Source organism: Crocuta crocuta, unplaced genomic scaffold (genome assembly GCF_008692635.1).
Source record: "Crocuta crocuta isolate KB4526 unplaced genomic scaffold, BGI_CrCroc_1.0 scaffold1652, whole genome shotgun sequence".
Lineage (NCBI taxonomy): Eukaryota > Metazoa > Chordata > Mammalia > Carnivora > Hyaenidae > Crocuta > Crocuta crocuta.
The window spans coordinates 26,424-43,335 of NW_027530954.1; the positions used below are offsets into that span (position 1 = coordinate 26,424).

Sequence of the window (16,912 nt, forward strand, 5' to 3'; positions counted from 1 at the left end):
CAGCTTAGTACAGAGTCTGATAACAATGAATGCAAAATGATTGGTACCAGCAGTATCTGGTATTAGCATATTTTGAATAATTTTCTAACGTGATGTTCTGCTTGTGTCCCTGTAACTTAGTCTGCCTCACTGAGGAGTTTTGTAGTTAAAATAGGAAAAGCAAGGGGCGCCTGGGTGGCTCAGTCAGTTGGGTAGCTCAGTCGGTTAAGTGTTCAACTCTTGGTTTTGGCTCATGTTTAGTCAGTTCCAGCTTGGAGTGAGTTCCTGGGAGCCTGCTTGGGATTCTGTCTACCACTCTCTCAGCCCCACCCCACCCTGCTTGCTCTCTCTCTCTCTGAATAAATAAAAATAAACTTTAAAAAATAGGAATAGCATGTGAATTGTAACTTTGTATATCCTGGCAACTGGAGCATATGTTGTCTAGCTATACATTAAACAAACAAATCAGTTTGTTTTCTCTCACAACCTGAGTCTCTATTAAACCTGTGGTGTTTGTTTATTCAATCAATTGACTGTTGGCTATTCTGTAGAAATGCTCACATAGTCCAATTTGTCAACAGGGATGCTGGATACTATTGGTTGAGTCATTTCCCTGTCCCTTCCACTTAGCCATCAGTGGGCAGAGATTTGAATCTTCAGGAAAAGAGAACAGAACAGATATTTCAGTCCTGAGTCTGCTCTGAATCAGTAAAACTCCCCAGGTACTTGGTCTTCACATCCAGAATGAGCACAAAGTAAATTGTTGGGTTGAACCTACCTGTGCACAGAGATCTGCTGAGACCTGCTTCTGAGGTTCTGCGGGAGGTCTTCTGAAGAATTTCACAGGTGTCTGGAGTCCCTGACGGTCTGCACACTGAACTAAGCTTGTTTATGGCTCCAGTCCCCACACATGAACACAGGGATTCCCAGGTAAAGTTCTGACTCCCCAGAGAAGGAAAGACCAAACACTCAAACACAACAATTGCTCCCCCAGAGTAAAAATGTGGGGTTAGTCTAGGGACACATGTAGGTGATCATACTGAGTAACAATCCCATGCAATGATTCCACCCTTTGTATGTGTGTGTGTTTTGACTTGTCTCCTGTGTTTCTTGGGGAGTGTGGTTGCTGACCCTGGGGTGGAGAAAACCCAACAATTAGAAAGCACAGGATTCTGACACCAATGGCTCATTTTACCGTGAACACCGGGAATACAACTGAATGCAAATCTTCCATTCAGGTGTCAGGAACAAGCCCTGATGTATGTGCCATGAAAACCATATGATATACTGACAGCACAAATTCAAAATGTGCATCATTCTAAGAAGACTGAATATCAATTGTTCTATTGAAACTCAGAAATCATATACATGATCCTATTGCTGGCGTTTAATTAAGATTATTCAATGGAAATTGCATTTTTTATATAATCTTATGATCTCAAGTATGTAAATATTGTGATTAAATATTGATAACATTTTAAATTTACCATTTGTATGGGGTTTTCTAGTCTGTATGCTTTATAAGTGAAAAAGGTAAGTCTAAATAATTTGTTTTTGTATTAATAGCTTATAAAATAATACCCAGGAAAGAGTAGGTGTTCAAAAGATTTTTGCTGACTACTGACTGATGAATGATGAATAAGTAAATGAGTGAATATAATAACTATCTTAGAATTCAGAAAAAATATGAGGTATTTTTAAGTGCTATACTCTATCTTTTATATGATTTTCACTTTGGTAAAGAAACAATGACAACTTGCATATCATTCTCTAAAATATTCACTACTTTAGGTCAGGACACACTGTTTCTTCTTCATCTTGGCCCATTCTAGGCTCTATAATCATTGAAGTAACAGACAAACTGTGGACCATGAAGAGGAAATAAAGATTTTTCCAGATCTTAAGTTACTCATGATAATGAATTTAAATCCTTGAGGTTCTTTCCAGAGTCCAAGTACCCATGAGAAGACTGTGGTACCTCCTCTCTAGTGTCATTTGTCAATTGTCTGTCATGTGACCACAGATAGTCTATACCCTGCTCAGTTAACAGTACTTTCAACCAGCTGCCTCATCTATTTAGCATTCCCACAACATTGTAAAATTAGAAAAAACATGTTACTTTTACACTTTCCATTGTTATTGATGCTTTATATTACACTTTGATCTTGTATTTAAAACTTATTGTTTATTGCCCAATAGATCCACTTCTTACGTTGTGAGTACAATGTATAAACTTACTTTGATCAAGCAGACAAAATTCTAGGATAAGACAGGACCATCCTGAATCACAAATTTTCACCTTTCAACATATTTGTAAGAAACATAAATACATCATCTACATACATACACATACATACACCTATATATGTGCAGGAAATCATAATACAGACACCTTACTTCTATCCTCACCTTAACCATATATGATTTATTATTTATTTTATTTTATTTTATTTATTTTTTATTTTTCTCAAATTTACTTGAGAGAGAGAGAGAGTGTGTGTGTGAGAGAGTAGGGTAGGGACAGAGAGAGAAGGAGGCACAGAATCTGAAGCAGGCTCCAGGCTCTGAGCTGTCAGCACAAAGCCCGACATAGGACTCAAACTCTCAAATGGAGAGATCGTGACCTGAACTGAAGTAAGACCCTCAACCAACTGAGCCATCCAGGTGCCCCTATTTTATTTTATTAAGTTTACTTATTTTGAGAGAGAGAGCATGAGTGAGAGAGGTGCAGAGAGAGAGGGAGAGAGAGAATCCCAAGCATACTCCTCACGGTCAGTGCAGAACCCAACACTGGGCTCAATCCCACGAACCATGGAATCATGACTTGAGCCAAAATCAAAAGTCAGACGCTTACCACTGAGCCACCCATGCAATTCTATGATTCATTATTTTAAGGTAATAGTTTAATTACATATAAGCTGGATATGTACTAATCTATTGTTCCCATTTCCATTCCTTCCACCCCATCTAAAGACAAAATTATTAACTTTCTCTTTTTCCAAATCTTTTTATTATTTTTTTGTGATAAGAAAATTTATTTATTTTTAAATTTTTTAATGTTTTATTTATTTCTGAGAGAGAGAGACAGTGTGAGCAGGGGAGGGTCAGAGAGAGAGGGAGACACAGAATCTGAAGCAGGCTCCAGGTTCTGAGCTGGCTATCAGCACAGAGCGTGAGGCGGGCCTCGAGCCCACGAACGATGAGATCATGACCTGAGACGAAGTTGGACGCTTAACCTGAGCCACCCAGGCACCCCTGTGATCAGCAAATTTAAAACTTAATAGGAGATCTACACTCTTCACCAAATATTTAAATACACAAGACAGTAATGGTGTTCCTAGACACAGCGTTTTATAACAAATCTCTAGAACTTAGTCATCTTGCATAACAGAAACTTGATACCTGTGGCTTATCAGCTATTTCCCCCTTTCTCCAGTCCCTGAAAATCACCATTCTACTCTATGATTCTATGTGTTTAATTACTTATATACCTCATATAGATGGCCTCATGCAGCACAGTCACTACCTTATTTCACTTAGTATAATGTCTTCAAGAATCACCCATATTGTCTTTTGTAAAACATAAAATATATTTTCTCTTATAGTTTTGAATACATAAATTACACACATTATCACCAGTTATGTAGTTTTACAGTTTGTATAAGTGTATTCATGATGTTTACCTCATTGTGATTGTTACATATATGTGTAATTTAATTTATCTGTATTATTGATAATAAATTTTGTCTGTTATATGCAATAAAATAACACCTTTTCAATTTCTTTATGATGTCTTTTATACCGTTTTAAATTTGGTGTAGTCACATTAATTTGTATTTGTAAATTACCCAAATTTAACAAAATTAATTAGCTCTGGGGATTCTACTAAGTTTAAATGCTCTGAAAATACTAACAATGTAATTGTGTTTTCCTAAATGAAAACATCTTTGTTGTAATAATAAATATAATATAAAAATACAACTGAATTTACATAGTCACATTAGTCATTTTGTTATTTGTCTAGCAAGATATCTAGCAAGATCGACAGGTAACATGCAAGAACTATCAAAAGTAATAAAAGAGATCAGTGATTCAGCATTATTCCACTGGGATGAGATTTGTCTTCCAAAGACTATTTGGCACTGTTCTGAGGTGTTTTGGTTGTCATAACTTGAGGAAGCGCGCTACTCGCATCATAGGCAGAGTCTGTTTATACTGCTAATAATCCTACTCATATTAGGGCTGTCTTCCACCTGGCAAAGGATTAACCAACTCAAAATGCCAATAGGGTCAAGGCTGAAAAACTACATACACAGATATGTAGAGAGATAGATAGGTAGATAGATAGATGATTAGATAGATAGATAGATAGATAGATGACAGATAGATAGATGATAGATAGATGATAGATAGATCAACGCATCAAACATTTAAAAAATGGTAAAAACCATAGGTGTATAGGTGGTTATTAAACTTTTCTGTTTGTTGTTTATATAATGTCAATTATATAATTACATGTACCAAATTACAATCACATAATATAATATATATTAATTACATACAGAAAATTTAAAATCAAAGGGTTAATAATCTGTGGAAACATCAAAAACCACTATTGTAAAGCCTAGTTCTGTCAGACCCCTTATAAGTACCCAGGTGGCACAGGATGAAACAATTAACACACTTGACTGACATACGGCAGAAATATGTAAGCAGGAGACTTTAACAAGTCATAGTAGAGATTATTTAACTTTATATAGAGAATTACCCCAAGAAATATTCACAGGTAGATGGGGTCTCTGCTATACCTACAATTGTGGGATATGGAAAAGAATATTTTGAGGAAATGATATAAATTATCTTATGCTTTTTTTCCATATCAGCAAAATCTTTTTTTTTTTTTCAGGATTGCTGGGAAAGACAAATGAAATGAGAATTGTTTCAATGTGTTTTTGGTATCTGCAAATAGCTTTCAAATATCATATACATAGTGGGTTTTATGCATTTTTTAAGAGATACTATGTTGTTTGAAACAGATTATCTCTAAATACATACATATAAATTCTTTTTGTGCAGCTTAACTTCTTTTCAGAGTTATGATGATGAATAGTGTGTTATCAAGATCAAGTAGTGTGTTATCCAGCTAATTGTCCCTTGTCCCCTCACCCTGCCATGTCCCAACTCCATGACTAAAATTGGACCATCACTGTGTTATTCCTCTGGATGTTATTTCTACCTTATGTAAAATATGTAATAAAAATTTACCTAAAACCAAAATGTCCTCCTCCCCACATGCATTTTGATTATAACTGACATACACCAAGCTGTCTGTACCACATTAGGCATATATTGTATTGTAGGAATCTAGGAAAATATGAGGAGATTGAGCAAACTGGGAGAAAGTGAAGTCACTGGGATTGGTTTTATGTAACAAAATTTTATAAAAATTCCCTTGGATAAAAGAATCCTCTACTTAAAAAGAAAAAATATTTTTTATGCTTACTATATTATTCACAGGAAAACTGGCAAGGTAAGTCACACAAACAAGCTTGTATTATAGATTCTGGGATGATATTTTCAGTTTTTCTGCACATTAAGGCCACAGAGAACTCATGCATACTATAATAACAGCTATAACATGCACAAGCAAAATTATAATGAAATAAAAGTATATATAAATATTTCTAATAAACAACTAATTAAAAATATCAGAATAAATTGGACATGGCAGGCTAAAGTAAAAGAATGAATGTTTTAAACAATTCTATCAATCAGAATTTTACAGAAAGAAGGAAGAAATCAGGAATGGAAAGAAAGAGGAAGAAAAAATGTATGTTGGAATAATATTGTAACTATAGATCTAAAGATATTGGAACTTGTTACAACAGTAAATCTTCTATTCCATGGTCATATTTGGCTTAATTTTCATTGATTATGCCATGTTAAATTTTTATACATATTATTGCTGGAGTCATATATTTTTATTAGATATTAACAAATTAGGGATTTGTTTTAGTGGTTTCATAAGTGTTACCGCTCCTTCAATTTTATTTTCTAATTGGTATTGGTGGAATGTAGAAATAAAGCTGATTTTTATAAATCTGTTTTGTATCCAGCAAATTTACTAAATTCACTTATTATTTTTACTAAATTATTTATAGACTTTTTCTATGTAGTTAATCATAACATTTACCAAAAAATTTGTTTTTTAATGACAGTATATGGCTTTCTATCTTTATACTTTGTATTTCCTATTATGGTGAACCAGCTACGGTGTCCAATACATACTGAATATACATAATAATTCTGGGTCTCCTGGTCTTAGGTTCAATTTCAAAAGATAAGTGTTCAGTGTTTCAGTTTTACAAGTTTTTTGCACATTTTTAAATGTAATAATGTGTATCCATGATTATAATATCATACAAGTATTTTCACTACCTTTGATACCTCTGTGTTCTATTTATTCCCGCATATATAAGGTTTTTATAGATATCATTTATAACATTGATTTCTTCTATTCTGCTCAGCTTGGCAGTATATTACAAATTGCCATTGAATTTTATCATAGACCTATTTGGGTTTTTTTAACTTATAATGATGTTGATTTTTGGAATAACATAATGGGTTTTCATATGTGAAATCAGTCTTGCATTTTTGCCTACATGTGGTACTCCTCAACTGTATCAAATATTCTAAAATAAAATGGGTCACTTATACAAAGTGCCAAATGGTACCGCTCAATCTCAATTATACTTGCATATACCAGTGTGATTTTGGGAGAGCCTGATGTCTTGCACTTAATATTATATCCATTCATTCTTCACTTCCCTGGCTTTCTTTGCTTATTCCAAGTCATGAAGGTATTTTCCTTTAGTTTAAGAAATTTTGTGGTTTTGGGGCATGTGGGTGGGTCAGTCTGTTAAGCAACCGAATGTCGATTTCAGCTCAGGCCACGAGCTCATGGTTCTGTTGGTGAGATGAAGCCCTGAGCGCAGCTCTGCACTGACATCAGGGAGCCTGCTTGGGAGTCTCTCTCTCTCTCTCTCTGCCCCTCCCACATGCATACACATGTATTCAGTCTCTCTATCTCTCTCTTTCAAAATAAATAAATAAACATTAAAAAATAATCTGGCTTTATTGAAGGAATTTATGCCATCATTAAATTCTTCTATAATAAGTGGATCAGGAAAAACTTAACGGAGGACATGGGGGAGGAGAAGGGGACAAAATAGTTGGGGAAAGGGAAGGAGGCAAACCATGAGAGACTCTTGAATACTAAAAACAAACTGAGGGCTGATGGGGTTGGAGGAGAGGGGAAGGGGGGGTGATTGTCATGGAGGAGGGCACTTTTTGGGATGAGCACTGGGTGTTATATAGAAACCAACATGACAATAAACTATGAAAGAAAAAAAATTCTTCTAGGATAATTTTAAGTCTTGCATTTCCATATAAATTTTAATATCAACTTAAATATTTAAAAACCTACTGGGATTGTATTGTTACTGTGTTACATCTATAGGATAATTTAGGGAGAATTATCATCACAGTATTTACTTCTTCAAAGGACATAACGTACTCCTACATCTATATTTTCTTTAATAACTCAGATATGTTCTTGTAGGTTTTTTTTTTAAATTTTTAATGTTTTATTTATTTCTAGGAGAGAGAGAGAGAGAGAGAGAGACAGTGTGAGCAGGGGAGGGTCAGAGAGAGAGGGAGTCACAGACTGAAACAGGCTCCAGGCTCTGAGCTGGCAGTCAGCACAGAGCCGGTCACAGGGCCCAAACCCACGAACCGGGAGATCATGACCTAAGCGAAAGTCGGACGCTTAACCGACTAAGCCACCCAGGCGCCCCTGTTCTTGTAGTTTCTAACAACAAATCATGAATATTGTTTATAGATTTTTTCCATGATACAGACTTTTTTTTGGGTGTAATTGATAGTTTAAATTTTCATTTTTACAAGTTTTTGCTAGTGTCTAGCAAAATAATTGATCTTTTATATGGAAATCTTATACATACCCACTTTGCAAAATTTAGTTGCTATTTTAATTTTTCAACATGAAGGCTCTTTTGAATTCTTATTGTACACAATTATGCCACTTAAAAATAACAATTATTTTTGTTTATACTTTGCTAAGCATACACATTTTCCCAAATTATAATTTAACAGAAATCTGCCCATACCTTGAAGCAACAGCACAGGCCACAGAATGTTAATTATAGTATACATTGGGTAACACATTATTTATTGTTAGCATATCTTAACTGAATTTTAAATAAAATACAGACATATTTCCTTAATTCTACTTCACTTGATTACACTTAGCATATACACTAAGTGTGTGTGTGTGTGTGTGTGTGTGTTTTCTGAGAGAGAGAGAGAGAGAGACAGTGTGAGAAGGATAGAGTCAGAGAGAGAGGGAGTTATAGATTCTGAAGCAGGCTCCAGGCTGAGCTGTCAGCACAGAGCCTGCTGCGGGGCTCGAACTCACAAACCATGAGATCAGACCTGAGCTGAAGTTGAACACTTAACCGACTGAGCCACCCAGGTGCCCCTTGTGTGTATGTTTTAAACAAATTGGAGGCTCAAGACTTCAGTGAAAGAAGTAATTGCAGATGTGGTAGAAACAGTGAGAGAACTAGAATCAGAAGTGGAGCCTAAAGATGTGAATGAATGGCTGAAATTTCATGACAAAACTTTAATGAAAGAATTGTTTCTGAGGCATGAACCAAGAAAGTGATTTATTCAGATGGAATCTAGTCCTGGTGAAGATGCTGTGAGGTTGTTGAACTGGCAACAGTGTTTTTAGAACATGACATACACATGAGCAGCAACAGGGTTTGAGAAGATTGACTCCATTTTGAAAGAAGTCCTACTGTGGGTAAAGGCAATCAAATAGCATCACATGCTACAAAGAAGTTATTCACGGAAGGAAGAGTCAACCAATGCAACAAACTTCACTGTCTTATTTTAAGAAATTACTACATTCAGGGTGCCTGGGTGGCTCAGTTGGTTGGTTGTATGTCCAGCCTCAGGCTAGGTCATGACCTCACTGTTCAGAGTGTGAGCCCTGCGTCGGGTTCTGTGCTGACAGCTCAGAGCCGGGAGCCTGTTTAAGATTTTGTGTCTCCTTCTCTCTCTCTCTCTCTGCCTCTCCCCTACTCATGCTCTGTCTTTCTCTCTCTCTCAAAAGTAAACATTAAATTTTTTTTAAAACTAAAAAGTATTAGCACAGTCACCCTAAACTTAAGCAACCACAACCCTGACCAGTCAGCAGCCATCACAATGGAAGCAAGAAGCTCCACCAGCAAAATGTTATGGCTCCGAAGGCTCAAATGACAGGATTTTTAAGCAATACAGTGTTTTTTAAAATTAAAGTATACACATTGTATGATTACTCCCTAATACTAAAAGACACTTAAAAGACTATAATATAGTGACAACATAACTTTTATATGTATTGGGGAACTAAAAATTCATTTAACTTGGTTTAGTGTGAAATTTCCTTCATTGTGGTGGATTGGAACCATACCCACAATATCTCTGAGGTATGCCTATATTTGCACACATTCTCCAAGTTCTGTATAAGACATTTTTCACCTCTTTGTTTCTCAGGCTGTAGATCATTGGAACCAATGTGTAAAATAAGGAGTGAGTAGGTTATCAAAGGAATAAGTAGGTTTGGGTGGCATATACATAAATAATAGAGTCCCATAACATATGGCAATCATGGTCAGATGGGACCCACAGGTGGAGAAAGCCTTGTGCCTGCCCTTTGCAGAGTTCATCCTGAGGATGGCCACAAAGATTAGAATGTAGGACACCAAATTAAAAACAGAAAAGATCAGAATTATCAATTTAATCTCATGCGCGCCTGAGCAGAGCAAAGCTGTCAATGGTAGACTGTCACAGTAAAAATGCCTGATAACATTATAGTCACCAAATGATGAAAGGAAAATTTTCATGATGATCAGCAAGGACAAAGAGACACTATAGAGATAAGGGATTGCCACCAGCCCTTGACATAATCTTTGTGACATAACAGCTGTGTAGAGCAGAGGGTTACAGATGGCCACATAGCGGTCATAAGCCATTGCCGACAGAATAAAAATTTCACTGATGATAAAAATACTGAAAAAAGTGAGCTGGGTGGCACACCAATTAAAGGAGATTGTATGTTGATCTACAGCAAAATTTACTAGCATTTTGGGTCCCACAGCTGTTGAATAACCAAGGTCAGTGAAAGCCAGGTGTCTGAGGAGGAAGTACATGGGTGTTTGTAGCCTAGAGTCTATCTTGGTGAGGATGATCAAACCCAGGTTACCCACTACTGAGATCACATAACCTCATGGAAGTTTTTGTTCCCTTGATTAGAAATTATAAAAACCCAGTAGTGAACTTATATTACACTGTAAACTGTGTTTACATTGAAATCATTGTTTACTACTTACATAGATGTACTTTTTTTCAGTAACTCATACATCTTTGTATTAGGGAAGGTTGGGTATTTGAGATTGGAATAGAAAATGGTTTTTCCATAAAAATTTATGGAATGTTAAATGATTCCCTCCTTTGCACTAAGAAAAGATTAGGTTTTCAGGAGCAAATAAAAACCCTTAAAAGAAGATACTTGTAATTTTAAATTTACATGAATTTGAAAGACTGACATGGTTTATTTGGGAATCTCTTCAATGCGTCCTTCACATCCTTGTTCCTTAGGCTGTAAATGAGGGGATTCAGCATTGGTATCACCAGGGTGTAGAAGACAGAGGCCATTTTATCAGTATCCAACGAGTGGTTGGTCTTTGGTTGCAAATACATGAAGAGAAGGGTCCCGTAGAACACAGTGACAGCCAGCATGTGAGAGGCACAGGTGGAAAAGGCTTTTCGTTGGCCCTCTGAGGAACGTATCCTCAAAATGGCAAGGACAATGTTAAAATAGGATATTAGAACAATAACCATAGAGAAAAGCAAATTGATCCCTGCAGAGGTAAGCACTGCTGTTTCTGGAGTATATGTATCAGAACAGGACAGTGCCAACAAAGGGACAGTATCACAGTAAAAATGGTTGATTACATTGGAAGAGCAGTATGACACAGAGAACACACAGGAGGTGACAGTCAGTGCTGTGGTCAGACTGTAGAGGTATGTGAGGGATACCAGCAGAAGGCAGATCTGTGGAGACACCACCACCATGTAGAGCAGGGGGTTGCAAATAGCCACGTAGCGGTCATAGGCCATTGCAGCCAGCATGAAAGTCTCAGCCACAATGAAGACTAAGAACCCACCCAGTTGGGCTGCACATCCATAGTAGGATATGGTCTTCTTTGAAACCAAGAAGTTCACCAGCATTTCAGGGGCAATGACAGTAGAATCGCCAAGATTGATGACAGCCAAGTGCCTGAGGAGGAAGTACATGGGGGTGTGAAGCTGAGCGTCAACACTGGTGAGGGTGATGATGCCCAAGTTCCCGGCCACGGTCAGCCCGTAGATCAGCAGGAAAACAAAGAAGAGTGGAATCTGGAGCTCTGGGCGGTCTGAGACTCCCGTGAGAATGAACTCAGTCACCTGGGTGAGATTCCCTGGAGCCATTTATTTTGTGGCTTTCATCTTCTAAAGGAGAAAGTGGAAGGAGATTAATAGATGGTAAAATTGGTTTTAAACTATTTCATTTAAATTAGATTATTTCTGTTAGTAATTAAAAGGGTTAAATTTTATTGGATTTTTTCCAATATTTGAACAAAATTCAGAAATACGAACTCTCTAGTAACCAATTTCAGATTGTTAAAACTGTTGTCCCAGGTTATTATTTTTTTCCATTCCTTTTGGATAAATTAATTTAGTCACACTGATTACATTAATCTAGTATGTTATATTTATTAATATTTATATTCATTTTTTAAACAATTATATTGCGTATATATGCAAATACACACATATATATACATATACACAGATACTTTATATATATGCATTTATATATATAAAGTATCTGTGTATATGTATATATATGTGCGTATTTGCATAAATATGTGTATATATATATATACACATGCACACAATGCCTTTTTGTATGTTTTCAATGATAAAAGGCAGGTACATGGAAATAGTTGGGCACCCAGGTGTCTCAGTCAGTTAAGTATCCAACTCCTGATTTCGGCTCAAATCATGACCTTGCCGTGTGTTAGATTGAGTCCTGTGTCAGGCTTTGCGCTGACAGAACAGAGCTTGCTTGGGATTCTCTTTCTCTCTCTGTGTCCCGCTCTCTGTCTGTCTGTCTCAAAATACATAAACAAACAAACAAACAAACAAAGTTGATGAGCCATAATCACTTTCAGTGACTTTCAGTTATTTTTTCCTTCACTGCCACTGGCTTTCTCTTTAGCCCATTCCTTGTCATAATCCTTGGGAGTGTCTATATTTCTGTGGGGAATATTTTGAGTGTGCTGGGTTTTTCTTTATTAGTTTCTACTACACCACACTGCCTCTGCTGTCCACCAACAGACTGCACATCAGTAATGTTCCTTCTTGGTGTCATCCAGAAACTGATTTTTTAACTTAATCACGTTTCTTTTCTTCTGCCAAATAAAGTAACCCTTTCTATCGTCTGGCTTCTATCTGCTCAGACACCTCTCTGTTATTGTGTTCTGACTGCCCTTTCTTTTTGTCCAGCATATCCCACTTTCCTCTGAATTTTTTTAATACCTGTTTTGACATATTAAAAAATATTATTTGGGGCGCCTGGGTGGCTTAGTCGGTTAAGCGTCCGACTTTCACTTAGGTCATGATCTCGCGGTTCGTGGGTTCGAGCCCCGCGTCGGGCTCTGTGCTGACTGCCAGCTCAGAGCCTGAAGCCTGTTTCAGTCTGTGACTCCCTCTCTCTCTGACCCTCCCCTGCTCACGCTGTCTCTCTCTCCTAGAAATAAATAAAAAACATTTAAAAAAATTTAAAAAATTATTATTTATAGTTTGATTTGCTCAAGATGGATCACTTTGTTTTACTTGTACAGAGAAATGTGTGGAGAGGCGTGTTAACATTATTGAATATGTAGTGTACTCTGGGCACAGAATTATGCTAGCCATTTCAAAATAATGATCTCATTATTCTGCAGGAGTTTCTTATAAGATAGATTTGATTACTTCTGTGTCTGATGAAATAGTTGAAGCTCAATGAGATTCAGTCATGCAGAGTCTGTGCAGAATATTGATTAATGCTGTGGTTTTAGAATCTTGCTTTATGTGTTTTGTTTGGTTGTGTTTTTCGTTACTTGGTTGGTTGGATATTAGTCCACCAATTACTAGTTGTGTGATTTTTTTAAAAAATTAACGTTTATTTATCATTGAGAGACAGAGAGAGACAAAGCACGATCATGGGAGGGGCAGAGAGAGGGGAAGACACAGAATCTGAAGTAGGCTCTAGGCTCTGAGCTGTCAGCACAGAGCCTAATGCAGAACTCAGACTCACACACCGTGAGATCATGACCTGAGCCAAAGTAGGATGCTCAAACAACTGAGCCACCCAGGCGTCCCTGTGTGAATTTTATCAAGTGTTTATATGCTCCTGTTGTGTGAACATGCAGGATAATACACAAACGAGTTAGTACAGAGTCTGATAACAATGAATGCAAAGCAATTGGTGCTACATTTATTATTAGCTGATTTTGAACAATTTTCTTTTGCTTTTTTTTTTTTTTTTTTTTTTTTTTTTTTTTTTTTATGAGCATGATCAGGACTGGAGCAGAGAGAGGAAGACAGAAAATCCTGAGCAGGATCGAAGCCATCAACACAGAGCCTGATGCAGAACTCAAGAATCATGAACCTTGAGATCATGAGCTGAGTCGAAATCATAGTCAAATGTTTAGGGTTAGTTAAGTGTCCAGCTTCGGCTCAGGTCATGATCTCACATTTCATGTGTTTGAGTCCTGCATCAGTCTCTGTGCTGATGGCTCAGAGCCTGGATCCTGCTTCAGATTCTGTCTCCTTCTCTCTCTACCTGTCCCTCACACTCTCTCTCCTTTAAAAATAAACATTTAAGAATTAAAAAAAAATAAAAAAAGAGTCAGACATTCAACAGTCTGAGTCACCAGGGATCCCTGTTTTAAACAATTTTCCAGTGTGATTTCCTGTTTGCGTCCGTAAGTCATTCTGCCTCACTGAAGAGTTTATAGTTGAAATAGGATTAGGAATAGCCAGTGAACTTAATCTTGTATATCCAAGCACCTGGGACATGTGCTATCTAGCTATATATTTAAAAAACAAATCAGGCTGTGTTCTCCCACAAACTGATTCTCTTTTAATATTGTGGTATTGATTTTATCATGTATCAAATACATGTCTGATGAGCTTATCCAACTCTCTTGCACTAGATATTCAATATCTCTTTCCTCCTACCATTGAATCCAAAAAGAAATTCATAGGTAAGTTTATGATAAAAATCATTGTAGCAAAACTCACTTTAGAAAAGAGCATTTCCTGAATGCTTTTTTTAGAAAAAAGTATTTCTGTTAATGTTTCACTCTGAGATATAATATACTCAATAAATATATATATCCTTACTTAACAGAAGTAAAAATATAAAAGTATCAATGACAGTAATATTGGATTGTGCACTATGAACCTGTGCAATTAGCTTTTGAAAAAGATATATTTACAAATACCTTTAGCTATTATTAATTTCATTTTCTAATGAAATAATAACTAATGGCAAAGCTAGGGTTGCTTTTTATTTTGGTAAATACATGTCACAGTAAAAATATTTTGATTTTTACATGTAATTCTTTTCAAATATATTTCTGAAAAGAGATCTTTTATAGCTCTAGCAAAACAATATATTCTCAGGGAAGAAACTTTTCAAAATATACTTAATGTTAATCATTTTGTGGTACAATTTAGTTAAGAAATAATATTGCATATTAGTTTTTAAATACCTTCTGAAATGATTTCAGCGTATATTCCATTGTTTTCTAACTATAAAAATTTGTCTTAAATTTATTTAAACATGGACCACATTAGGGACACACCACACCTTTTTAAGAGCTCTCAAGGTTCAGTAACATGAAGCCCGCCTACTGACATTAGGGAATCTTTCCATCATGGATATTTCACCCTGGGAAAAGTGAAAATCATGAAGGAAAGGAACTTGTTTTTCTTGATGCTCAGCAATATAGTAGGTGTTTCTTAGAGACAAAATGTTGACTTTCAAAGACATTTAAGAAGCTTCCTATGTGGTGTAGCATTGCTTCTAAGACATTAATCCTGCCAGCTGTAAGGCAGAAAGCATTCCTCTATAATCTAAGGTGAAATAGAGTCCTCATAATGACTATTGGCTATTCTGCAGAAAAGCTCACACCGTCCAATTTATCAGTAGTAATACAGGACACCATTCTTTGAGTCATTTCCCTGTCTCTTCCACTTAGCCATTAGTGGGCAGAGATTTGAGTCTTTGGGAAAAGAGAACAGAGCAGATATTTCAGTCCTGAGTCTGATTTGAATCGGTAAAGCTCCCCAAGTACTTGGTCTTCACACCCAGAATGAGCACAAAGTAAATTGTTGGTTTGAACCTACCCGTGTGCAGAGATTTGCTGAGACCCAGTTCTAAGATTCTGCAGGAGGTCTTCTGAAGAGTTTTACAAGTGTGTGGAGTCCCTGAAGAGCTGCACACTGAACCAAGCTTGTTTATGACTCCAGTCCCCACACATGAACATAGGAATTCCCTGGTAAAGTCCTGACTCCCCAGGGAAAGAAAGACCAAACACTCAAACACAACAACTGCTCCCCAGAGTGAAAATGTGGGGATAGCCTAGGGACACAGGTAGGTGATCATACTGAGTAAAAGTCATGTGCAATGATTCCACCAATTGTTTGTTTATTTGTTCTGATTTCTCCCTTGTATTGTTAGGAAGTGCGGCTACTGGCCCTGGGGTAGAGAAAATCCAACAGTTAGAAAGTATAGGATTCCATTTTACTGTGAATATTGGGAATACATTGGAGTCAAAGCCTCATTCTGGTATCAGCAATAAGCCATGATGTATTTTCCATAAAACCAGACGATATGCAGCATACATTCAAGCATCATTGTAAAGACTATTTATCAATTGTTTTATTAAACTTCAGAAGGCACCCATCATATACCTGACGCTACTGCTGGTTTTTGATTAAAATTAACTAATAGATATTACATTTTTCATGTGATCTTGTGATCTTTACTCAATAATGAAAAATGTTGTAATTAAGTATTGAAAACATTTTTTATTTTACTCTTTGGTGGGATTTTCTAGTCTGTAAGCTTTATAAGTCAAAAAGGTGTATCTAAATAGTTTGCCTTTGTATTAATGTCTTCTAAAATAATACCCAGGAAAGAGTAGGTGTCGCTGACTTACTGAATGATGGAATGAATGTTGAATAAGTGAATGAGCAAACATAATACCCATATTAGAATTCTGAAATAAAATATGAGGTTTGCTTTTTTTTTAGTGCTGCATGCTAATGTGATTTTCATTTTGGTAAAGAAACAGCTGCAAATTGCAGATCATTCTCTAGAATATTTACTACTTTAGGGCAGGGCACACCGAGCCCTCTTCACATCGCCATGTTCTAGGCTCTACAATTATTGAAATAACCAACAAATTATAGACCATAAAGATGAAACAATAAATATTTTTATACATCTTAAGTTATTCATGACAATGAATTTAAATCCTTGAGGTTCTTTCCAGATTCCAAGTACCCACATGAAGCCTGTGCTGTTGCTTCCTCTCTAATATTATTTGTCAGTTGCCTGTTATGTGACTGAAGATAGTCTGTACCCTGCTCAGTTCATAGTACTTTCATTCCCTCATCCGCTCTGCCAACTTCTCCATCCATTTAGCATTCCCACAATGTTGTAAAATTTAAAAATTGATGACTTTTACATGTTCCATTGTTACTAATG

At 36.4% G+C, this 16,912-nt stretch overlaps 1 protein-coding gene and 1 pseudogene across 1 annotated transcript; both read right to left on the minus strand.

Moving 5' to 3' along the window:
• Positions 1 to 9,489: 9,489 nt before the first annotated feature.
• Positions 9,490 to 10,465, minus strand: LOC144236075 (olfactory receptor 8K3-like; annotated as a pseudogene).
• A 161-nt stretch (positions 10,466 to 10,626) lies between these two features.
• Positions 10,627 to 11,574, minus strand: LOC144236067 (olfactory receptor 8J2-like). The gene has a single exon (XM_077769671.1). The coding sequence runs from the start codon at positions 11,572 to 11,574 to the stop codon at positions 10,627 to 10,629; it is 948 nt and encodes a 315-aa protein (XP_077625797.1).
• Between the last annotated feature and the right edge of the window lie 5,338 nt (positions 11,575 to 16,912).